Source organism: Ictalurus furcatus, chromosome 7 (assembly GCF_023375685.1).
Source record: "Ictalurus furcatus strain D&B chromosome 7, Billie_1.0, whole genome shotgun sequence".
In the NCBI taxonomy this organism is placed as follows: Eukaryota; Metazoa; Chordata; class Actinopteri; order Siluriformes; family Ictaluridae; genus Ictalurus; species Ictalurus furcatus.
Window position 1 is genome coordinate 4,157,560 of NC_071261.1, and position 27,315 is coordinate 4,184,874.

Genomic DNA, 27,315 nt, shown 5'->3' on the forward strand with positions numbered 1-27,315 from the left:
GGGAAGCAGCCCGCTTATTAAGCTGAAGCTCCGCCCATTCGGCATGAACCATTATAAAGAATAAATATCAGGTAAGTATGAACACAACAACCTCACACATAAAGATAAGTATACATCATCATAAACATATAGATATAAACATATAATATGATCATAATGTGAACATACACACATATTAACCACCTTCCTCATGTTCATTTCAATAAAAGTCCCCCTTTTCCCCCAGACACATAAACACTGGTGCAGAAATAGGACAGGAGTTTATCTCCTCCCTCTTGCTGTAGTCTCGGCGGACTGGACCCGGAAGACGGACGCGGACAATCTACAGCACAAACAAAGACAGACTATACAAATATACAGACACGTAAATAAAGATGTTCTGTTTTAAACTTATCTGGTGTGTGTAGTGTGATTATTGGGCATGTGGATCAGCAGGGAGAAGTAATATGTGATAAAAAACCTGTGTGTGTGTGTGTGTGTGTGTGTGTGTGTGTGTGTGTGTGAAATGGAGCTGTAGCGCAGACCCACGTGTGCAGTCTGTTTCAGTGTTTTCCAGCTGGTGTACCATCTGATGAGAGCAGGGTGCCGTGTAGAAATCCTTCAAACATTTATAAAATGCTAAATTGTGTAGCTATAAAACATTTAATAGCCGATATATGATCAATATCTGATGTCTGAAATAATAACACAGACACAGAAATAATAAGACAGACACACGTGCATAACAATAATAATAAAAAATATATATAAATAATAATAATTCCCTCCCCCTCTCTGACCTGTCAGCAGCACGTCAACATCAGTCTATGTGTTTTATCCTAATAATTAGCGTGTGACGATGCGTGTGTAGTGCAAAAGAATATGGACAGATTTCTTAAAAGAAAAACTCCAGATGCTTCTGGACCATCAGCTTCATCCTCATGGAGATAAAGCCCTGTTCATACTTCCGCCTGACTCCGCAGCGCGAGCCTCCACAAACGCACGAGGCGTTTATACTTGACGCGCTGTAGGTGAGAGAAGAAGTAGTTTGTCTGAACAACCATAGCAACGTTTACAAACATGGCGTCTCGCGTGGACTTGCTGAATGCCGAGGAGGAATTGTTGTGTTTGTTGTTGTTGATGTTTGTTTTCAGTAAACTTCACTAAAACCCACAGTGTGGAAAAAAAGAACAAAGAATCATATAAGAATCATATAAAACCCAGTAAACCTTGAGATTATCATTTATCACATTACAACAACAAAAATATAGCTATAAAAATGAGAATATGTATAAAACTATTTTTATAACAATTTTTTAATTTTATTAATTTCATTAAGATGTTTATTTAACATCGACCTTTACTTTCATTATATAGACTTATTTATTATTTATTGTAGGCTCATTTTGTAAATGTTAGCAATTACAGTAGATATCAGCAAAAAGTGGGAGCTTCCTGCAAATGTAATTTCTCATATTTACAAAATCAGGTGATTATTATGTTCACCCATCAGTGTAAATGTCTCTTTATTTATAGAGACAAAAGAAAGGTATTACAGAATGATCACTCTGTATGTTCACCCATCAGTCTAAACGTCTCTGTGTATAAAGACAAGAGAATGAGGTTTAATCACTGTGTCTGAAGGTGTAGTGTAGTGACTGAGTTTATTTGTGAAGATACTGATGAATGAAAACATGGTGCACTCCCCAAAAAAAAAACTTTCAGCATTGGTTTTATTCTATCAACAGTATGTACAAAGCACATTGAAATCACTATTTTTAAAAACCTTTCCATGAATTTTGTGCCATCTGGCTCTCTCTATGGTCCTGCATGGATGGATCATAGAGAAGCCTGTACAATTGTACCTTTTGGTAAGAGTCGCCTCAAAGTCATTAATTTTCTGATCCAGCAAGTTACAAAAAATGCCGTGCAAACCGGCATGAGAAACGAGGCCTCGTGCACTCAACACGTTCGACCGCCCACTCCGTGATGACGTAATTTTTGCCTCACCCTCCCTCGCGCTATTGTGGATGCGTCGAGTATAAACCAGGCTTAACGCTGTCTAGCATTAGTGCTTGTGTAGGGAGCCACAATTTTTTTTTTACATTTTCAAAGGGTGCATTGACTGAAAAATGGTTGGGAAACGCTGATCTAGACAATGACTAAACTACTGCGTGTGTGGGGAGATGATGTGAAGTTAACTAGATGGGGCGGAGTGTGAGTGCTGTCTTGTCTTCTGTCACACAAACTTCTATGGGAGGTCCAGATGACTTGTAATGAATAATGAAATAAGAAAAAGAGAATATAATATTATTGTGAATGAAGCAGCTTCACACAGATATAAACCAGTCAAGTTCATTTCACCAAATACTGTAATAAATAAAAGAGTTAGATTATTAGACATTATACACATTTACCCTGACTTCATGAGTATATAGTATATTTAATAAAAAACATAATGATAACTTTCTTTTCATATGTGAAGCTCAGTACCTCAGTAAAGCCACATTCATTGCAGTTACAGTGCCCTCCACTAATATTGGCACCACTGGTAATATGAGCATTGAAAATGCCCATTTCCACCATCAGGGCAATATTTAAGAAGTTCCAGTCAACTGGAAATGCTGGAATTGCACGTGTGTCTATATTGTCTCACCGCAATGTGAAGAGGATGGTTCTAGTGGCCAAGAATCTCCAAGGGTCACAGCTGGAGAATTGCAGAACTTAGTTGCGTCTTGGGGTCAGAAAGTCTCCAAAACTACAATCTGAAGTCACCTACATCACCACAAATTGTTTGGAAGGGTTTCAAGAAAAAAGCCTCTACTCTCATCCAAAAACAAACTCAAGCGTCTTCAGTTTGCCAGACATGACGGGAACTTCAAATGGGATTGGGTTCTATGGTCAGATGAAACCAAAATTGAGCTTTTTGGCAATAAACACCAGAGGTGGTTTTAGCACACACAGAGACGTAGCCATACTGAACAGTACCTCATGCCCACAGTTAAATATGGTGGTGGCTCTTTAATGTTTTGGGGCTGTTTTTCTGTCAGAGGACCTGGACATTTTGTTAGGATACATGGCATCATGGACTCTATCAAGTATCAACAGATATTAAATGAAAACCTGACTGCCCTGCCATGACCATCCCAGTCCCCTGACTTGAAACCCACAGAAAACCTGTGCGGTGAACTGAAGAGGAGAGTCCACTAACGTGGACCGCAAAATTTGAAGGATCTGAAGAGATTCTGTATAGAGGAACGTCCTCAGATCCCTTGCCATGTATTCTCCAACCTCATCAGACACTATAGGAGAAAACTCAGAGCTGTTATCTTGGCTAAGGGAAGTATAGACTAAAAGCGTGCCAATAATTGTTACACACCTATATTTAAAAAATAAATATTTTGGATAAACCTGTGTTTTGTTTACAATTGTTTGATATCCATGAGAGCAGAGAATTTTTGTGAATTTTTTTTAACAAAATATCAAAAGGTTAAACAATAAATGCAATTTTTCACAGCCTTCTTTGCTCATATTTACCAAGGGTGCCAATATTAGTGGAGGGCACTGTATATCATGTTTTTACTTGCAGTACCTTGTAGAGCCAGTAGGTTCACACAGCAAAGCCGAGATCAGATGTACAGATGCTAATCTATGAATGTTTTCATTTAAATGGGAGCAGTGATACAGTTTAAGACTTCCTGCTTCATTATGTAGTCTTATCTGAAAACTGTACACAACTGCAAATTATCTCACGTCAGTCATTTCAGATCTGATTTACATTAAAAAAAAACAACAACATTCATATCTAGTAATGAATGTGATTAATTGACGTTATTATACAAAGAGTTTATTTGTTCTTCAGCAGATATGCGACTTTCATTTTAAATGATTAGCAGTTAAGACATGAAACATTATTGTGGTTTGGTTTCTATTCTAGTTGAGCTGTGTGAGAAATGAGGAAATGCTGCCATTCACATTCTCAGTAATGCCAAAATTAAAACAGCCACACATGCATGTTCTCACTCTAGTTTCTGTGGTAAACACTAACAGCACTCAGTGAGCTGAGCTAAAAATAAAAGATAAACACTTTGTGTAAAGGACATTAGACGTTGGATGTTAACTATCTTCCTTTTACTTAATTCTGATAAAACAGAAATACTTTTATTAGGCCCACGTGTAGCTAGAAGTAATCTTTCTGATCACATGATTACTCTGGATGGTCTTTCTGTTTCATCATGTAAAGACCTTGGAGTGATTATTGACTCCAGTCTATCATCTGATGCTCATGTAGATAATATTACTAGGATAGCTTTCTTTCATCTCAGAAATATTTCTAAGATACGAATCATATTGTCACTACATGATGCGGAAATACTAGTTCATGCATTCGTCACCTCTAGATTAGATTACTGTAATGCCTTACTGTCTGGATGTTCCAGTAGGAATATAAATAAGCTCCAGTTAGTCCAGAATGCAGCTGCTAGAGTCCTAACTAGAACTAGAAGATACGACCATATAACACCAATATTATCAATACTGCATTGGCTCCCAGTAAAATCTCGCATTAACTATAAAATACTTTTATTAACCTATAAAGCACTAAACGGTCTCGCGCCACAATATCTAAGCGACCTTTTGGTTTTCTATGATCCGCCACGCCTACTTAGATCAAAAGATGCAGGCTATTTGACGGTATCTCGAATAGTGAAGGCTACAGCAGGGGGAAGAGCCTTCGCTTATAGAGCCCCACAGTTATGGAACAGTCTTCCTATTAGTGTTCGGGACTAAGACACAGTCTCAGTGTTTAAGTCTAGGCTTAAAGCGTATTTGTTTACTCAAGCCTACCCTGACTAGATTCTATTTTACTACTTCGCAGTCATAATAATCTTTTTTCTCCCTCTCTCTTTTTGCCGAGCCCCACACGAATTTATGGAGATACTAGATTTCAGATCCTTTCTGCCTCTGGATGGAGCTCAAATCTTCTCTAATTCCAGACTGCTGGGACTATGGCTGCTCCTAAGGCCATACAGACTTCATATGAATCCATAATGAACTTTTTCACACTAACTGTTGTTACCCAGATGAGGACGGGTTCCCTTCTGAGTCGGGTTCCTCTCAAGGTTTCTTCCTCTTAAAACATCTTAGGGAGTTTTTCCTTGCCACCGTCGCCACTCAGTGGCTTGCTCAGTTGGGATAAATTCACACCTTTAATATCTATATACCGTGTTGATATTTCTGTAAAGCTGCTTTGAGACAATGTCTATTGTAAAAAGCGCTATACAAATAAAATTGAATTGAAATTGAATTGAAAACATAATGTTAGATGTCACTGCAGCATACATTAAAGACCTAAACATGAATTAGTGATGGGGATTAATAAATATAAAAGATCTAAACACACATTAACTATGGGGATTAATAAATATAAAAGATCTAAACACTTGTTTATGGGATTAGTACATACAGTCCCCTCTGAAACTATTGGAACAGCAAGGCCAATTCATTTGTTTCTGCTGTACACCTGTAGACCTTTGGATTTAATATCAAAAGATGGATATGAGACAAGAGTTTAGAGTTTTTATTTCTTGGTATTTACATCTTGGTGTTAAACATCATAAAACATAGAACCTTTTGTATCAGACCAAACAATTTTTAGGTGAGCAAAAGTGTAGGAACAGATAAGTTGAAGTAAACTGAAGTAAATAACACTTAATATTTGGTTGCATATCTCTTGCTTGCAATAACTTCATCAAGCCTGCAGCTCACTGACATCACCAAATTATTAATTCCTTCTTTTGTGATGCTTTTCCAGACTTTTACCAGAGTACATATCAGACTCTTTTCACTTTTTCCATTTAATTTGTTTTCATTTAAAACCTTTTTAGATTTCAATAGCATTTTATTTCTCAAGCCTATTTATTCAGTACCTGTCATCAGCATTACTCAGTACTTGTTCATCTCCAGAAAAACACCTCCTACTTTCACATGAAGCTTTACAGATTGTTATCTTATCATTTGCTCGAGCCATATCCCCCTGTAGATCTCGTCTGGTTTCCCACTGCAGCTAAGCAGGGGTGAGTTTGGCCATTACCTTCATGGAAGACTCTCTGGGGAAAACTAAGCTTGCTGCTGGAAGCAGCAAAGAGAGCATGGGGTGCTCACTCTGTGGGGTGCTCAGTGTGGGTCCTAATGCACAGTCTTTGGGATGAGACATTAAACCAAGGTCCTGTGATCATTAAAAATCCCAGAACACTTACTTTTCTGTATAACCCTGGTGTCCTGGTGAAATTCCCCCATTGGCCCCCATCATGGCCCCCTAATAATCCTCATCCCTGAATTGGACACATCACTCTCCTCTCCACCAATAGCTGGGTGTTCTGGTGTATCCAGGTGGATGCTACACACTGGTAGTGGTTGAGGAGGTCCCCCCCCCCTCCCATACAATACAACACGCTTTGAGTGCCAAGAAAAGCCTTACATTGATCTAAGGAATTATTATTATTATTATTATTATTATTATTATTATTATTATTATTATTATTATAATTTTCCAAATATAATGGATGAAAATACACACAGATTTATTGGAAAAATCTAAATCTTAGAATCCCTTTCACTGATCACATCTAGGTTGTACATTTAAGAACCCCATTTTGTGACTAGCAGAAGCCCTGCCTCCCAGCTTCATAGGAGGTTCTGACATTATTATGGTATGCATCAAACCCAAAACCTGAAGTATATCTGACAGAATAAAAAAGTTTATTGATTTAGAAAAGACCTCGTTCTTTTAAAAGAGTTAACTTGCTTACTCAATCAAACGAGATAGAAAGCTTTACAGAAAGGTCCACTGGATGTCTTGTTGAGATCAATCATGAACCTGAGTGAAGTAGCAGAGGAACTGTACATGTTCAGGAGTTGAATAAAGTTATGTTCTGCAAATTGTTGTTATAATTTCTGGGTTCACATGAAAAGAGCACATCAACTTTGACCAGAACGGAAATTTTTCTCACTTTCTCTCTGTGTGTAAGAACACAGGAAGTGTAGTGTCTTTAACACAGACCACTGATCAGTCAGTCCTTCATCAGTGTGAGAGGATGGAGCTCCGTCCACTCCGTGTGATGATCTGTGAGTAAATGTTTTCTTTGTGTCTTCATTAGAGTGAGTGGCTGCTTAAAACAATATGTTCTGATGAAGTCTAATGTCCTGTGTGATGAGGTTAATATGTGATTAGAACATTTTCGTAAGAGTCTCTGATATGATTGTTGGATCAGTGTACATCCATATCAGTTGTGTGAGTTAGTTCATTTGAGTTGAGCCCTTGTGAGAATTTTTATTATTATTTGGTTACTGAGGTTAAGGTAAGGGTTACATTTATATGTAAAATAGTGTTAGTTAGTTGCATTAATAATGATATCAGTGGGAGGGTACAGTACAGTCCCCTCTGAAACTATTTGAACGGCAAGGCGTATTCATTTGTTTCTGCTGTACACCAAAGACATTTGGGTTTGTGATCAAAAGATGGATATGAGACAAGAGTTTAGGATTTCAGCTTTTACTTCCTAGTATCTACCAATTGGGTGGTCTGAAAGAAATGTGCTATGTTCTACGTCGTTTAACACATCTACATATAAATACCAGGAAACAGAAGCTGAAATTCTAACCTCTCTTCTCTTTTTCATCTTTTGATCTCTTAACCCACATGTCTTCAGTCTGCAGCAATAACAATAACTGGGCCTGCTGTTCCAATGGTGTCAGAGGGGCCTAAATATTTTTTATTTTCAGCATAGTTTATGTGGATTGCTGTTAATTGGGTGTGTCCTCACTGCATCCTGTAGTGTAATGACATTAGATTAGATATACTATGTACTGGATGTTCTAACCTTAACACTAACCCCAACCCTAACCATAGATGGATAACAGTGATGTACTGTGTCTGCCATTGGCGCATACGTGTTACAACATACAGTACGTAGTGGATGTAATCCAATCTAATCTAATCTAATCTAATCACACTACAGACTGCAGTGACCTTTTGGTTCATTTTAGTGCATGTGTGTAGAATCTAAAATCTTCAGGATTTGGGTGTTATTTTGGGTTGTAGAGTGTCTGTGGTGACGTGGAGTTTTTTCTGAGCGTGAATCAGATCTTGGTTTGTGATATGTTCGTGGGCTTTTATCATGTATGAACATTTTCTGTTTCTTATAAGGTATGAAAGGAAGAGTACATGATTAGAGTGTTATGTTGTTAGTTTTAAATAAATAAATAAAAGATAGTGTTGATAAGTTGTGTGTGAGCGTGTTTGTGTGGTAAGAACTGCGACTGCATCCGAAATGGCATACTGTGACAGGTCTACTGCATTAGATTCAGTACCTGCTGCATTAGATTCAGTACCTACTGCATTAGATTCAGTACCTGCTACATTAGATTCAGTACCTATTGAATTAGATTCAGTACCTGCTACATTAGATTCAGTACCTGCTGCATTAGATTCAGTACCTACTGCATTAGACTCAGTACCTGCTACATTCGATTCAGTACCTACTGCATTAGATTCAGTACCTGCTACATTAGATTCAGTTCCTATTGCATTAGATTCAGTACTTGCTACATTAGATTCAGTACCTTCTGTATTAGATTCAGTACCTGCTACATTCGATTCAGTACCTACTGCTCGGTCGTTGATACAGTACAGTACTGATCAGTAGTAAGTGGTAAGCATGAATACAAATGGGACATACTATTTGGTGCCGATTCTGACAGCTCGTCCGTGCCAGTCTTGTTGCATTATGGCAGAGGTTCTCAACCTTTTGTAACTAAAGCCCCCCTAAGCCTTCCCTATCATGTGGCACCCCCCCATATTAGAGGAGACCAGGTATAATAATGATCTATTCTACACTAAATATAAATTCTGGATATGAAGCTGAGCACGTACACTCAACTTCTTTGGTCGACCATAGCGAGGCCTGTTCTGAGTGGAACCTGTCCTGTTAAACCGTTGTATTGTCTTGGCGACCGTGCTGCAGCTCAGTGTCAGGGTCTTGGCAATCTTCGTATGGCTTAGGCCATCTTTATGTAGAGCAACAGTTCTTTTTTTCAGATCCTCAGAGAGTTCTTTGCCATGAGGTGCCATGTTGAACTTCCAGTGACCAGTATGAGGGAGTGTGAGAGCGATGACACCAAATTTAACACACCTGCTCCCCATTCACACCTGAGACCTTGTAACACTAACAAGTCACATGACACCAGCGAGGGAAAATGGCTAATTGGGAACATTTTGGACATTTTCACTTAGGGGTGTACTCACTTTTGTTGCCAGCAGTTTAGACATTAATGGCTGTGTGTTGAGTTATTTTGAGGGGACAGCAAATTTACACTGTTACACAAGCTGTACACTCACTACTTCACATTGTAGCAAAGTGTCATTTCTTCAGTGTTGTCACATGAAAAGATATAATCAAATATTTACAAAAATGTAAGGGGTGTACTCACTTTTGTGAGATACTGTATATATATATATATATAGTGTAGAATAGATCATAATTATACCTATATATATATAAATATATATATATAATATGTTTTTGATAGATAGATAGATAGATTATTTTATTTTTGCTTTCGTGTTTTTGTACTTTTTTATTACTTTTCATAACATTTGACATTTATAAAGCTATATAACGGACAGGTATTGAACATGAATGATATAAAGTGTTCCTGAACACTATGAATACTTTGAACAAGAGAACTATGTAAAACATGTTGCATTCCATTCGTCTCGTATTCTAAAAACATTCACATTGGGAAGAAGGGCATGTCTCATTATCCATGACATTGTTAAATCTCCGGCTCTCAGCCCCTCACTGAACAGAGCAGATTCAGAGAGAGGTGTGAGTGCAGCATGAAAGCAAGACCTCGTGCTTGCAGGACAGTACTGGCCACAAATGGAAAGTTGCTAAGGTTTGTCCAAAAAGTCGCTAAATTTGTCACTAGGTGCTTATTTTTTTGCAAAAAGAATGTCGCTAAAGGGGTCTGAAAAGTCGCTAAGTTGGCAACACTGGTCTGCAGTGACAGCTTGATAAAAGGCAGCTAAACTACACCTCTCCCCAGAAAACAGAAAATACAGAGGGAGAGAAAACACTGAGTTTTTCATTTATACTCATTCTATTTGAAAAGCAATAAAATACACAGAGTACACAACTGATGCCCTGTCTGTGTTTTTTTCGCACCTCCCTTCCGATCTCTTCCCGTCTCCCCAGTGGAGCCCCTGGTTGAGAACCACTGCATTATGGGATAGCACAGTGTCCAGTGCTATTATTTTTGGTGTACTACCATAGGCTGAATATCCCTACTACCCTACTACACAGTAGGTGAAAAGCAGTACACCAAAGTCGTAGCATGTCAGAATTCTCAGTATTCATAAAACAGTAGGCGAGAAATACCCGGATGACCTTCTGATTCTGCAGTATGGATCCAGTGGACACTGTGGATACTGCACTATCCCATAATGTAATGGAACTGGCACGGAAGAGCTGTCTGCACCAACATGTCGGATGTAGTATGTCCAGGTTGTATTCATACTACACACATACTGATCAGTACACACTGTATCAACGAGCTGTAGGTACTGAATCTAATGCAGTGCGTACTGTCATGCTATGCGACAGGGCCGGTTCTAGACATAGGTGAACCAGGCAGTCCTTAGGGCAACACCAGCTTGGAGGCACCGATAAGCACCCCAATGCCCTCACCACCACCCGACTGACTGACTGAAGTGTTGTAATTTTATCTTCAGTAAATGGAGGTGAGACCAATCAGACAAGGTTTACAGGAAAATACGTGGAAATTCTTGTGTCTTATTTGCTGACAGCTCTCAATTCTGCCAAAAGCCATCTCACAGTCAGTGTGAGGGAAAAATGGATATACACTGATTTTTTATTTATTTTTAGCCAGTAAAGGCACTGAAACTGAATCACTAACATCCTCTGATGTGTAAATGTCTATATGAGTTACAGTTTACGTGAACATGATGTAGCTGCCGCTGAAAACATGTATGGGTCTTTTCTTTCTTTAAGCCTTTAAAGTATTTATTTGTTATGTTGTTGTTATTACAATAATGCAATGTAAATATTAATAATAATTTGCCTATGTGAGTTTTGTTTTACGAGGGTTGCAGAAATAGTGACACCTACAGGTTAAACTAGTGAGCTGCATTGAATTTAAGTTACTGTGGTCATGCGATTAGCCTAACTAATAGCAGTGCAAAAATGTGCATGCAGTTTTTGGTGCTACGCTGTACACGGAGTTAGATGCTAAAGAAGAGAATAATTAAACAGAAAAACGTTACAGCTACTCCTAGATTTCTGGTCGGAAGGCGCACACGGTATGTTGGTTTGTATTGTAATGTAATAGTGCAAATGTTTCCTAAGGCCATTAATGCTAGTTTAATATGTGAGCAAGATGAATGAATACTCATGGACTCTTAAGAGCATGCTTATGTACAATATGCTCATGTGAGAATGTGTTATGTACTTTATTTCAGCTTTTCACGGTGTTTGACGGTGTTTGACGGTGATTGAATGCGCTTAAGTTGTGAAGGAATGCAATAAAAGAAACGACAAACATCAGTTGAAGCGTACGTTTTAATCTGACCAGAAGAATAAGTTTGGGAGCAGCTACACAAGGAGAGATAATGTACTCTGCATGGTTCTGTAGCAGCTAAACCCATACAATGATAGCTTAGTTAGCTTAGCTTGACACCAAACTAGCCTAGTCTCATGTTAGCCAAAAAGTTTTATATTTTATGGTCTGGTAGTCCTGCAAACAATGAAAACACCGGAGGCAAGTTTTATGATAAATCCAACTTTTTATCTGATCAAGTCATACATTGGCAGGTAAATTACCACAGCCTCCGTTAAAAAAATAGGCTACTAGCTGAGTCGAGAACGTTGAGCTGGAGAACTGGAGAACTTTATCTCAAGTTTTACTACCTGTACCACTGAGTTGGGAATTGTGATTCATATCAAGTAGGTCCATCAGCAAGGTTTTTACAAACAGATTATGAAAGTTTATGCAGACACTTTGAGTAGTTTTCGATTCTCATTCATGAAATTATGGGGACATTAAGAAAACATCATGGGAGCATTAAGAGAACATTAGGGGAATGTACTGCAAACCTACCTTTCCAAACCACATCTTTCTATTTCCATAAAGAAAACGTTCCTGGTTAATAAAAAACAAACCTTAAAAATGTATGTTCTGAGAACCAAAAATTGTTAGCTGGGTACACCTGATATCATATAATCACCTGATTATACCCCTTTCCATGCATATACTGCCCCCCAGTGGTGACAGCCTCAAAATACATGCATTACACATACATTTACAAGTGCATCTAAAAAAAACTTTACATTGTGGAAAAATTTATTTTTGCCATAATTTAATATGTATATTTTATATTCATTACACATAAAGTGAAATATTTCAAGCCTTTTTTTTGTTGTTGTTTTAATCTCGATGGTTTTGGATTACAGCTCACGGAAATCAAAAATCTCAAAATATTAGAATAATGAACTTATAATACAATAATCAAAGAAACCATGGCTTCCAGAACACCTCAGCAGTGCCACAGGCTGATCGCCTCCATGCCATGGCACATTAATACAGTAATTTTAGCAAAAGGATTAAAGCCCTGACCGTGTATTGAGTGCATAAATGAACATACCTTTCAGATGGTCGAATTTCTGTATTATAATTTTTTTTTTCTAATATTCTAAGATACTGGATTTTTGATTTCCATGAGGTGTAAGCCGTATTCATTGAGATTAAAAGAAAAAAAGGCTTGAAATATTTCACTTTGTGTAATGTATCTAGAAAATATGAAAGTATCACTTTTTGAACTAAATTATGGAAAAAAAAAAAGAACTTTTCTACAATATTAAATTTTTTTTAGATACACCTGTATCTACAATGGCTCCTACACACCGACCCCATAATTGTTGGTGTGCAACTACAATCCATTAAATTATCAAAGGAGCCATGTGTATGTCCACTTTAGATATCAGTCCCCGGTGTCTTCTAAAAACAGGCAGATTTTAATCACAGGTCTGTCCAGTAATCCTGTTTTAGTTTTGAGTTGTGCAGTTCGTATTAGTGCTCTACTGTCAGGATATGTTTGAGTTATTTTGTCAAGTAGCCAAGAACCCCATGGAGCTGCTGGATCCATGATGATCACAATATCACCAACAGCGAAGCTTCTGTGTGGTTTCATCCACTTCTGATATTCCTGGAGCAGTGGAAGGAATTCTCTGACCCACCTTTTCCAAAAAGATCAGACAAGTATTGGACTTGTCGCTCTTCACGTGTTTATGTACAGATCACTGTCTTTTAAAAGCCTTGGTGGAAGAGGTGGTTTTGATCTCAGCTATAAAATGTGATTGGGCGTAAGAGCTTCCAGGTTGTTTAAATCATCAGAAGCTTTGTGATGGGGAGGTCATTAAGAATAGCTTCAATTTCACAAAGGATGGTGTGAAAATTCTCATCATCCAACGATTGTTGTTGGAGAGTGGAGTACAGGACCTTCTTTACCAGATGAATGAGCCGCTCCCACACGCCACCGTGATGCGATGCAGCAGGGGGATTAAAGTCCATTTGAGTCCCTCAGATAGAAACATGTATGCTGGATTTAGTCATGATCCAGTGTGTTCAAAGCTGTCTGGAGCTCTCTTTCTGCTCCAATGAAATTTGTGCCATTATCAAACTTTAATGCATGAGTCTCAGCCATTTTTTATTCTCCCATCTTGCCCTGTAGACGCTGACAAACAAACATTCTGAAATAATTTTTCTACAGGCAGAGTTTCAATTTATAACTCATTACCTTTTTTGAAGTGTTGACATGTGGTTTCCTCCAGCATGACCTAGTTTTTATGAACATGTGGCCAGATGAGTTTGGATACATGGTGTTCCTTTGACAAGATAACAGGACGTTTCATCTCTTCTGGCATCGCTGCTCTACTAAGTCCTCCACCAACTTTGAGCACACCATCCATCAACACTGGATGAAGGTTATGAATATCACAGCTGCTCTTTACTCCAGATCTTCCATTTTGCAAGGCAGCAATCTCTCCCTTGTGCGTTTCTTGTTGAGGAAATCTGATGATTGCCGAATCTGCAACAGCAAGATCTTCTACTTCTACTTTGACCATGTAATCCAGCCTTGCAGATCTTCATTTCCCTTTTGACTCTGTCCTGCTCTGTGATAGGATCACCTGTTTCAGAAGAAAGGGAAGACTGAATGAACCTTCTATATTGTCTTAGCTTTAAGAGAACATCTTTGAACTTTAAAGGCCATGCCAGTTTTCAGTTTTACACTCGACAGTCATCCTCATAGACATTTTTTCAGAGAAATGTTTCAGTACGTTGCACAGTCCAAGCCTGAATGTGTTCATTTACCTGTACGTGCTACTGAGATCGGGTTTTTTTCCTCATAGGAAACGCAGCGCAGCGCGCGTTAGAACATGTGAGCGCGCGTGGACGAGCAAGGTGCGCGAGCACCTGCTTTTCCTTTGGTGACATTCGTGACATTTGGACACGTGCATTTGTTATGTTTGTTATGTCTCCTCCCTGTTCTGTCATTGGCTATTGTTTCACGTGTGTCTGAATTGCCCTCAGCCGTCAGCCATTACGAGGCTGAGTATGTTTGTGTATATATACCGCGCGCCTCCCAGCACACAGCACGGAATGTTAGATTAGATTAGATTGTCTGTCAGTTAGTTAGTCAGTTAGTCAGTCATAGTTTATGTCAGGTTTCATGTTTAGATTCGTTTGTTTAGTTCACGCTGGTTTCTCTGCTCCCAGTTCATAGTCATAGTTTATGTTTCATGTTTTGTATCTCGACCTGTTTTCGGTGACCACGACATCGTTTCCTGCCTTGCCCCGTGTAGGCCTGTTTTCCGATCGCCTGACCTCTTGCATGTTTTGGATCACGTTTTGGATTTACCTGCCTGTGTTTCTCATTAAATAAAACTGTTCCTACTGCACTTGCATCCGTCCCTATCTCCCTTACGTCACGAGACGTGACATTAAACATGAGACAGTAATGAGCAGCATAGTGACCTGAGTGAAAATAGCTTTTTCTAAACACCATTCATTATTGAAACAGGTCGATATATTGCATTTCTTATAGCTGAAGTGAAACTAAATATAGATTTTTTTAACAGTATATGACATTGTTCTCATTTGTCTTCTTAAAGAAAAGAAACAAGTCAGCGTTACATCATATTCTCTGTTCCTCTTCCCTTTTTAGTGCTTATTTCACTTATCCGAGTCGGACAAGCTCAAGGTGATTTATACATATTTTATTGCCTATGTTGTGTACATGTTGGATTTGTATTAAGGTGGAGAAGATTGTTTGTACATTTTCATGCAGAATGTAAGTTGTTTACATTGACAGTGTGTGTTTGCTTTTTGACTTTTCCAGCAGTGTTTAAACCAGTTCTGTCTGTGGAGCCGAATTCACCTCAAATATTCAGAGGAGAGACGGTTACACTCACATGTAGGATTTCAGGAGGAAATGGATCGTACTACTGGTACAAAGATGGTGGTTATAGTCACAGATCTGCTGAAAATTACTACATTATAAATGTAGGTCAGAGTCACAAATACAGATGTTACGGGTTTATTGATGGATGGTTCACGACAGATAGCAATGAAGTGTCTCTCTCAGTGATGGGTACATGTCTGATCTTACACTCCTGTAACATGCACTGATACACATAATCATTACAAAACACACTGATTAAATATCAGATGGTCAGAGAAACGTGTGTTTGACTGATTTGATGCATTTGTTGTAACTGTACAGAGAGACCAAAAGCTGTTCTGACTCTGCAGCCTGATGGACAGATATTCAGTGGACAGGAAGTCACTTTCACATGTGAAATACGAGGACATGCAGACACTGAGTGGATGTACAACTGGAATAAAGATGGTGTCCAAATATCCTTCTACACTGAGAGCAGGAAATATTCATTCACTCCTGTAGAGTCTCTCAGCGCTAAATACACCTGCAGCGGACGGAGAAAAAGCGACTCTCAGACCTCAGAGACCAGCAACACTCTTACACTCACTGTGTCAGGTGTGTGTGTGTGTTAATCTCTTCCTCACACCAATATTTATTAACTTCAGCATCACATCACTAAATGCAGTGTGGATTAAAGTCATAAGATTTATTTAAAATGTCACAGATTCTGAAAAAAAAACAATGTTTTAGTTACTTATCCTGTGTCTAGTAATGATTAATGGTGTAGTTGTACATTCACTGCGTCCAACATTCATAATAGTGAACACACCTTGATGAAGATGAATTCATTACAACTCCAGTGTGTTTGTTCAGTTATGAAAAATTTATTAAATTAATTCCATGTACAGTATATATAGAGTATATTATAATATTATATTATAAGACCATGTTGTCCATGTAATAAAGTCACACAACTGTAACTGTTTAACAAATGCTGAATATAAATGCATTATTAGACACAAATCATCTGATTAAGATGATAAAACTCTTGTTGATGTTGTAAAGAGGAAAACTTTAATATCATCATCATTTCATATCAACAGAAAAACCCAAACCGACTGTGAGAGTGAATCCTCAGAGCTCCGTCTACACTGGAGACAGAGTTACTCTGAACTGTAATCTGCTGTCTAATGGATGGACTTTTCTCTGGTACAAAGATCGAGTCCAAGTAGCTGAAGACACCAACACACTCCATGATACAGTCTCTAATGCAGGAGAAACAGTGTATCAGTGTAAAGCACGCAGAGGAAACTACGACTCAGAGCTCAGTGATCCAGTTACAGTTACAGTTAGAGGTACGTCATGCTTTCTACTCTCTCACTGCATGTTTTAAGTTATTTCTTATTATATTTTAGATATTTATAAAGCCTGTCATTCATGAACAGTAGAGCAAAAGTTAAAGTACCGCTGTGTGTGTGTTCATCAGGAAGAGAATCTCCGTTATAAGAGATCCAGACTATCAGATATCAGTGTTATGTAGGGATAATAAATCTCATGGTAGTAGAAAGATGGAAATTATAATTACACAGCACTCATGTTAATCAGACTCATAATGGTGTTTATAACTGTAACTGAAACACAGACATTAGTGCTGAAACACTCTACAGAATATTAAATTATGATCAATATAGAAAGAATGTACAGTGTGTGTCTGATACCAGAGGCCTTAAAGCTACACTGTAAATAAATCACCTGCTTCGTCTCTATAAGTGCTGACTAATCACTTTGGAAATCATACATAAGAGACCTGGAGCCAGATCACATCAGGATCTCGAGTAATTGCAGGATTTTTTTTTCTTTTGCTCCACTCTGCTTCCTTACCAATGACCAAAACATGGAATTATACAGAATAAAATGTGATGTTAAATAAATGGATTAAATGAATCTCCTGTTCATTTTATTAAACAAATCTGAATAATACTTTACTATAAATACATCCATCACAATACCAAATGATTAGAATCAGGATCTGTTGAAGACGCTGGACTTTTTGTTGCATGTGGTTTTAACTTGTCCAAAATATTTACGTGTGTAATGTTACATTCTTCTCCAAAATCTTCTAAACTCTCTACACTCATGAAAACCAATCAATCAAAAGTATAATAATTATTTCAGGAAATATTTTACTATCTTTGTACAGCGCTCCCAAAACCTGTGGTGTCCATAAATCCTGATGAACAGGTGTACAGAGGAGAGACTGTCACTTTCAGATGTGACCTACAGGATGAAGAGGACTCTGACTGGATCTACAGCTGGAATAAAGATGGTTCTGGTGTCAGTAGTGAACAGGAGTACAGAATCAGTAGTGCTGAAACATCTCATGCAGGTAAATACACCTGTAGAGGAAGAGAGACAGGAGGCTCACACGCCTCACACACCAGTGATGCTGTTACACTGACTGTATCAGGTGAGTGTGATCATCTCCTCAGTACTCATTAACCTCAGGTTCACCTCAGCACTCAGTACTGGTGTAGATTAGAGCTGCACAATATGCATACAAAGTGTGATATGCAGTAAAGATGTTGGACTTTGAGATGATGATGTGAAATGCAGTCGATGAAGACTAAAGATGTGATTTTTATTTATTTGCTGACTCAATGTGCTGCAAAATGCTGAACATGAAAATGTCCCAGGTTTATCCAATAATAAATAATATTAATGGCAAAATATCTCTTCTTTTATTATTACTGCATTAAGTGTAAAATGAAATAATAAAATGCATTCTGCTGGTTCAAACATTTTATATTGAAGGATGTTTTAAATAACAGTCAAACTTAATGCAGTACATTTTGTCTTTACACATTTTCTTGAATAAGAGAACAATGTACTTCACATTAAATCTACTCTCACAAAAACTAAATTACTTTCATAAATACCACAAAATATTTTGATAGATATTCATGAATAATTTCACTATGACAGGAGTCTTTACAGTGTATCAGTAATAGTGTGTTTGTCTGTAGTAGTGATTAGTGTGTTAAACACTCTGACAGCAGAACATGAACAGTTAACATCCTGAACTGTGTGTTTCATCTCCAACTGCAGAAAAACCTAAACCTGAACTCACACCAAGTCGTGAAGGAGCTGTACTGAAAGGAAACTCCGTGACTCTGTCCTGTACACTGAAGCTGCAGTCTGCTGGATGGAAGTTTTACTGGATCAAACCCACACAGAGCACTGAGACTGAGACTGAAACAGACTACTACAACATCAGCTCCGTTAGAGACTCTGATGGGGGTCAGTACAGGTGCAGAGCTGGAAGAGGAAACCCAGTCTACTACACACACTACAGTGATGCATTCTGGGTAAATGTTACTGGTGAGTGAAAAGTTTACAAATCACTGCAAAACACTGGCACTTCTTAACAGACTTTAGATATTATTACATACGTATAAACTGCATCATCACTAACCACTTAGGTATATAGCAGTTAATAGAAGTAGATCTGTATATTATTGAAGTGTGTTTGTATCTGGGATGTTAAAATTGTTTCTGTAGAGATTCCTATATCTGTGGTGACCATAAAGCCTGATAAACATGTGTTCAAAGGAGAGACTGTGACTACTACTACTACTACTACTACTACTAATAATAATAATAATAATAATAATAAGAGGAAGAAGGAGAACACAAATACAATTTCTGTAGCACCTATCACTCAAACGGACTGTTAAAAAAAACAAAAAAAAAACAGTAGGAGAATTACTAACAGGAAGAAAAAAAAAAAAAAGGAAAACTGTTGGTACAAAACATGTGTTTTGAGTTCATGGACGTGCAGTTAAAGGCCTGGGGGTGGATTATGGCATTAAATATTCTTCCCATTCTTGTCAGTCTGCTCGTTAGGAGCCACTAGTAGATCAGTACTGGTGGATCTAAGACTCCAGGGTGTAGAGAGTTACAGCGAGGCCATGTGTGTTAGAATTAAGAGTTTGTTTATTTGATTCTCTGTGAGATGGGTAACCAGTGTCCATGATAGTGTACACATTTAATGTGTGTTTGGTATGAGTAAAGACTACAACAAACATATTTTCAAACGTGTTGTAGTCGATTAGGAGTTATACCAGAAATGAGAATGAAGAGCTCTTCAAAAATGTAACTGTGAAATGATGAAATCATGAAGCAAGAGTTCTTTCAAACTAAGTAAGGGTCATGCAGAGCTGATAAAGAGATTGTTGTGAGTGACCTAATACAGAGTTCAAATGAAACTGTGTTGTCAAAAATTATGAATAAATTGTGAACATTTGTAGAAGGTTTAATGTTAATGCCATCAATATCTACTGAATAGCTGGAATTTTAAAACAAATGAGTTTTGGATGCAAATAAAATGTCTGTTTTATTAGAGTTCAATTTAAGAACGTTGGAGTCCATCCATTATTCTATATCATGAATGTATACAGTTAATGATGTGGAAGACATAGCTCATGATGAGATAAATCAGTGTTATCTGCTTAACAGTGGAAACTCAGATGTTTTTGAGTGAACTGAGCAAGTGGATGCATATACTGTACCTGTAGTTAAAAGGAGAGGGCCAAGGATTGATCACTGAGGGATACCTTGTGTGTCAGGGGCAGGAGAAAAAGGAAACATGAACCAAGCTAGAAATACTGATCGAGGAAAGGCACCAGCATCAGCAGAAAGGAGTAGATTATGAGTGACTCCTTGAAGAGCAGTCTCAGTAGAGAATGTGGATCTGATTAGAAAGGCTCAGAGAGATTGCTGGTAAACACTCTTTAAAACAGTTTGGACAGAAATGGAGAATTAGAAATTGGGCTATTATTAGTGACAGCAGGTTTTTTTTTATCATTTGTGTCTTTTTCTTTCCTCTGTCTCAGGTTTAACATACAATACTGTTATAGTATTTGTGTCTGTGGGACTGAGTTTGGCCTTTCTGTTCATCATCCTTTTACTGATCCTGCGTTGGTGGCACAAATCCAACAAAGGTCTGATAACTAGTTTTCACTAAATTGCTTATAATATAATCAGTACTTCTACAAAGCATGGTGTATAAAACATGAAATAGTATAAGCTACACGAACATGGAAATAACAAACATGTTAACAAAATGGTATATGACTGGTATTTATATATTTGTATATGACTTGTCCACTAAGTATTAAATACATTTCAGTTAGTGTGTTCAATACTATTTTCCTGTGTTATTCCACTTTATTACACATAACTTCATTTATGAACTTTAATGTTGTGAATTCTTTATATTTCTGGATTTCTTGAGTTAATACTTATGTCTGTTGAAAATTTAATGTGAATAGCCTCATTGGAAATATATTTACTGAACAAAAATGTTGACACGTTCAATACTTATTTCCCCCACTGTATCTAATACTTTTTTAATAATTACTCTCATTACACATGATTTAACACACAACTACTGTACATAGCTTCTATTAAATAAGAAAGTTACAAGGTAATAAAAAATATGAATAGAATACTAATTATTACACATTGTACTTGCAATTACATAATTTGGTCCTCGTTTATTAATCATTATCGACTTGTGTCTAAATGTTTTCATAGGCCAAAGTAAACAAAAAATAATTCTCACTAGATTTACACAAGTTTTAGTATCACTGATTTTCTTCATACTCATGTATGTTGATAAATTCCAATCAGCTGTAAATTGCATCAAGTGCATTTATGACACAGCAGATTTACATTTAGTGACAACCACAATGTGTTGCAATATGGGGCACCATTATTCTTCTCCTAATTGGTTCACATTAGTGATTCTCCTTATAAGTGAATTAGCCCACACTCAAGAGCTCTTATAGGATACACCGTTGTTTTCCAAACTAACTGGATATTCATGAATAACACATTATGTATGTAAATGCTCCTGTGAATGATTTACAAATAAATGTGTTCATATCCAGCTTGATAAATGAGACAAATTGTTGCTTACACATTTAATAGCTTGAAATTGCTCTTTATTTACTGGTACATTTTAGCTAAACACTAACGTATAAGCGTTCTCTAAAATAAAGTTTGTATGATTTTATAAATTGAGCAAATGAAGAATTTCTGTCTTCTCATACAGGAAAGGACAGAGACATACAGCAGAACAGCAATCAGACACCAGGCCAGAACCCGAGTCAGTCAGGAGCTGAGGATTCTCAGTCAGGACACGCTCCACTTCAGACCGGTCAGACAATGTGTCACATAATGAATACTTTCCTTATGTATACAGTAATTCAATATAAGATTGTGTTCTTACTAACAAGCTAATTTAACAATGTTAATTTCAGTGGAATTGTTTTCAAAACTGTCTGAAAATTTATCTTGTTTATTCTTTATTTGCACTCTTTTCTGTAGATGTGCACATTTATGCCACTGTGGAGAACGCAAGTAAAAGTGAGAGATTTCTTTATTTCATGTCAAATATTTCCACTTACACTAGAAGGAATAAATCAGATTAACACCATACAGTAAATACATCTCCTGTAGTGACTATCACATTGCACTGTGATTAGGTGACTCTGCAGCTGAACTCAGTGGGGCCGTTTATGCACAGGTCATGAAGAAAAAGGAGTCATACAAGAATAAAGGTGGAGTATTTTTATACTGCAACTTCACATTTTATATATAAAAATATTTACAGTCTACAGTACATTCAATCATCTACTATACTAAAAATCTGCATGCACCTCCCATTTTAGGTGTCAGTTCCACTATAAACCTCAGAAAGAAAGAAACTACTAAAACCTGTTTATTATATAATATATTCTACATAATACCACATGTGTAAGGGATAATCCATGGCTAGGTGTACATTACACGATTTTAATACACTACGTGGAGGCAAAGAACCACCCGATGTGCGGTTATACCATGGCCACTTGCCAGTACTGACAAGATAAATCTAACATTGATGTTTGCAGCACAGTATTTGACTGAAAAGATTAGAAATAAGTTATTTTATTTCCCTAAAGAGGCCACATTAGGGAATACCGTTGCCATTAAGGTGTACTTGGTCTGCGACGATGTTTCAGTAGGTGGTATGTGTCAACATAACATCCACATGAAAGCTAGGACCCAAGGTTTCTCAGCAGAACATTGCTCAGAGCATCACACTGCCTCCACTGGCTTGCGCTCTTCCCATAGTGCATCCTGGTGCCATCTCCTCCGCAGATAAGCGATGCACACGCACCTGGTCGTCCACATGATGTAAAAGAAAAAGTGCTTCATCACACCAGGCCACCTTCTTCCATGACACTCTGACTGGTCTGCTGTTATACAGCCCTATACACAGCAATCTGCGATGCACTGTGTTTTCTGACACCTTTCTAACATAGCCAGCATTAACATTTACAGCAGTAGTTTGTGCTACAGTAGCTCCTCTGTGGGATTAGAATAGGCAGGCTGGCCTTTGCTCCCCACATGGATCAGTGAGCCTTGGGCGCCCATGATGCTGTCGCCGGTTCACTGGTTGTCCTTCCTTAGACCACTTTTGGTAGATGCTAACCACTGCATTATGGAGATGCTCTGATCCAGTCGTCTAGCTATAACAATTTGGCCCTTGTCAAAGTCGCCTCCAGCACATCAACTTCAAGGACTGATTGTTCACTTCCTGACTAATATATCCCACTCCTGACAGGTGCCATTGTATGTGTGTGTGTGTGTGTGTGTGTGTGTGTGTGTGTGTGTATGTATGTGTTTATATATATATATATATATATATATATATATATATATATATATATATATATATATATATATATATATATATATATATATATACACACACTAAGCATCAGTAAATGTGCATACAAGATTTTTCAAGTTTAAAAAAAAAAAATTATAATTGAGCATGTAGTTCAAACCCATAACAAGGAGAAGTGACTATAAGCTCCACATTTAAAATATATCTGTGTTCAGTTACATCCCATCATGCACCTGTAATTCTCCACACTGATTTCTTTTTTTTTTTTTCTCTTGTTTTTTTTTTTTTTACAAAGGTTGATTCAGATTAAAATGTTATCTGTGTTTGTTTTGTTCTGTTCACTGTCACTGCAGATGATGATGCTGGACCCAGTGATGTGATTTACACTGAGCTTGAACTCAAGCCACAGAAAAAAGCAAAGAAAAGTCAAGGTAAAGCTATCTGTACATATTTATATAAATTTGCATGTACATTACTTTTTATTGTTTTCTGATTTATTAACCAATTAATTTAGTTCATGTCTATTTAACAGTTGAGATGGCATTGATGACATTAATTCAGCGTTTCTTGTTTACATCTAGTGAAGGCCAGTGTAGAGTATGAAACTGTTTATTCACAGCTGAAGCAGAACACATAGGTAAGACAAAATCTGTTCTATTTTCAAATCTCCAATTGAGATAGAAATACTTAGAGAGATCTTAGAATTGTATAGAAACCCTAGTTCAAGTTTTGTGCCTTGCTCAGTAGGAGTTCAGTCGGAGTTATAAACAGTTATAAATATAAATAGTGTAATATAAATGCTACAGCCTCAGTTAGATTGCTAACAACTTTCTAAATTACTACACCTAAAGCAATTCTAAAAGCAAATAATGTCAAAAAGCAGCTGCAGTGTCCTCTCTTCCTGTTGCTGCAAGCCTTACCAGCTGCAGGGTATCATGATGTAATCACAGCAGAAGTGAGTCAACTGTAGAAATGCTCTATAGCTCTTAGCAGTAGAAAATAGAGATGTGCATTCTGGTTCCTCTCACGGCTCAAACACTCAGTAAACAAAGTGAGAGAGTCCTCTAGTACTTTCATTTCCTGGGGTTGATCTTTACTTTTAAAGAAAACTTCTAAACAAATTTAGGAAAACAAATGAACCTCAGTCTATAGAAAAAAAATAAACAACCCTATGGCAACCAGATCCCACAGCTGAACGTATAATGCATATTATGACAAATAAATCAGCTGCCTTCACAGTTTTTCACAGTAGAAACTGGATTTAATACACTTTTTATTTGTACTATATGTATTTATCTCCCACCAGTACCTGGCCCTATAATTTTACATTCACAAAGACTCATTTTTGCTGATGTATCATTAGCTACTGTGGAATACAGTGTGTTGATTAAACAAGCCCATGTCTCTTGTTCAAGACAACATCAAACAATCATCAATTGTTGACTCTACTGCCAATCCAATTTTTTTGGAAAATACCCTAGTAACATTTCTGTTAATAAAAGATAAAGTGGTTTAAAATCACATCTTTGATGCATTTTCATGAAATTTCCTCCTCGTATAGTACACTGACACTCCTATAGTGTCAGTGAAGTTAAGAGAAATTCTACTATAAGAAGTGCAAATATTGCAGTGTAATAACATACGTGACAGTTTCTCCTTAAATAAGCCATCACTATTTACTGCTTTATATTTAATAATTACTGTATATACTGAAATATAAATTTACATTGCCTTTTAAATGTTCCTTAATGATTTGCTGTTGGCTTAAAACACAAGTTTAACCATTTCAGGAACTAAAATCTAAAACAGCTGTAAATGTTCATTTACAGGTGCTGGAGGAGTGAATACACAACTGAACAGACGAGAGAGAGAGAAGTTCATCATGTGTGCACTGACAGTAAAATCGGAGTGAGATTGTTTTGTACAGGTTCTTTGCACTTATTTGGTTTAAAATGTGTGTGGGGGGGATTAAGAACGTGTGTATGGACAGCATTAAGAAGTATTTACAGGGTGTATTTTATTGATTGCTTGTGCCACTATTAGGACTGGTTGTAAAGCAAAAGGATTTAGTAGTAATAGTAAGAGTAATAAGTCAATGTGACTGACCTTTTATTCTTGAAAATGTTTTTTCACTCATGTGAGGGGCTTCATCATGTCATCTGTGTGCAGTTCACACCTACAGAACTGAAAGTCGTTACGATCACATACAGAGATACACTGATGTATTTTCCACCACATGGTACAACCACAATCTCCAGCCTACAGTTAGAAAGATCATGTATCATTTCATCATAACAAATATCACTTCATGGTTTCATTGTATTAAGCAACACTTTAAATAAATGCATGCAGATATCACAAACCACAAGAAGATGAATATCTATCACAAGCCCTAAACTGTGTGCACCAAATGTGTCTGTAATGTCACACGTCTTCCAGAAACTATCGTTTTAATGTATTTTTATTGCACTGTAACAAGCCTGTTAGAAAAGTCATGTGCATAGAGTGTACAGTTTTATCTCCAGCAAACGTTTGTACTCATCTCCATCCATGTGGACATAAGCAGTATCAGTATATGTAAAGTTAGAGGTGCTCAGTACAGTGCAAACTCTCAATTTATTTACTTGGTATTTTAATGTATTTTTTTTCTTTGGTTTAAATTTGTAAGCATTTCAGCGATTACAGTTGTACTTTTAGGTCACACAAATGATACCCTGCATTAAAATATACATGTATACAAAGCAGCTGTATTTTATTAAGGGGCGTTATTCACTGATTAACCTCCAGTTGCTTTACAAGTGATGACGTCCTATGAAACAATGCATATATTCATTCTCATGCATCATTATTGTTGTACTCTACAAGAAAAATACCTGCATTGCAGTAGAAATCATCAGCTCTGTTTCTCATTAATATTATGTTTAAAAAGTGGCTAAAGCTAAACAGAGAGCATGAAAAATTTCAGATGAGGAAATATTTTATCGATCCTGCATCACACAGACTGTGAATAAAGTCTACTGTAAGATATTGCAAATTTAAAAACAAAACAATCAAACAACAACAACAAAAAATGCATTCATGTGTTTTCTGTATAAAGGGGTCATTTTATTACCTTTACGCACTTGTCAAAAGATTACAACAGTGCCATCTTCTGGGTATAATTCATTTTAGAAAAGTCTACGCATTATTAAATTCTATGTCTTTGATAATGTACATTTTACATTAGTTTTTAATTTGTTTTTTTTTTTTTTTTTTTTTTTGGAAATACTAATGGTTAATGACCACAACCACCATTAACTTAAGTGGATAAAAGGCAATAATCAGCAATATGCGTTCACACAAATGACTTTATCTGAAGGTTTCATTGATGCAACATGACACCGAGTTGTTAGAAAAGATATATGTAGTGACGCCATAGTCTGATGACGTAAAGGAACCGATGAACCGGTTCATTGAAACAAAATGTCCGAAAGAACCGGTTCGTGGAAATGAATCAGACTTTCCATCAGCCGCCGCATGTAGGGTAGCGGCCCGCTTATAAAGCGGAAGCCCCGCCCATTCGGCATCAACCATTATAAAGAATAAATATCAGGTAAGTATGAACACAACAACCTCACACATAAAGATAAGTATACAACATCATAAACATATAGATATAAACATACAATATGATCATAATGTGAACATACACACATATTAACCACCTTCCTCATGTTCATTTCAATAAAAGTCCCCCTTTTCCCCCAGACACATAAACACTGGTGCAGAAATAGGACAGGAGTTTATCTCCTCCCTCTTGCTGTAGTCTCGGCGGACTGGACCCGGAAGACGGACGCGGACAATCTACAGCACAAACAAAGACAGACTATACAAATATACAGACACGTAAATAAAGATGTTCTGTTTTAAACTTATCTGGTGTGTGTAGTGTGATTATTGGGGATGTGGATCAGCAGGGAGAAGTAATATGTGATAAAAACCTTTGTGTGTGTGTGTGTGTGTGTGAAATGGAGCTGTAGCGCAGACCCACGTGTGCAGTCTGTTTCAGTGTTTCCCAACTGGTGTACCATCTGATGAGAGC

General features: G+C 37.2%; 1 protein-coding gene across 1 annotated transcript; it reads left to right on the forward strand.

The window, feature by feature from the left end:
• The first annotated feature begins 7,073 nt into the window (after positions 1-7,073).
• On the forward strand, positions 7,074-26,281 carry LOC128609485 (carcinoembryonic antigen-related cell adhesion molecule 5-like). Its single transcript, XM_053627958.1, has 13 exons — positions 7,074-7,104; positions 15,281-15,316; positions 15,458-15,706; positions 15,839-16,111; positions 16,600-16,851; positions 17,697-17,963; positions 20,389-20,496; positions 21,612-21,716; positions 21,887-21,925; positions 22,045-22,119; positions 23,588-23,665; positions 23,816-23,871; positions 25,064-26,281. Exons 1-12 carry the CDS (start codon positions 7,074-7,076, stop codon positions 23,869-23,871), a joined length of 1,569 nt encoding a protein of 522 aa, XP_053483933.1. The 3' UTR covers positions 25,064-26,281.
• The last annotated feature ends 1,034 nt before the right edge of the window (positions 26,282-27,315 follow it).

What these genes read in the sequence shown, in the direction of transcription:
- LOC128609485 (XM_053627958.1), top strand. Translation starts at nt 7,074, where the DNA reads ATGGAGCTCCGTCCACTCCGTGTGATGATCT. An exon ending in TGTTACACTGACTGTATCAG is followed by an intron (nt 17,964 to 20,388) that starts GTGAGTGTGATC and finishes CCTCTGTCTCAG; the next exon opens with GTTTAACATACAATACTGTT. An exon ending in ACACGCTCCACTTCAGACCG is followed by an intron (nt 21,717 to 21,886) that starts GTCAGACAATGT and finishes TCTTTTCTGTAG; the next exon opens with ATGTGCACATTTATGCCACT.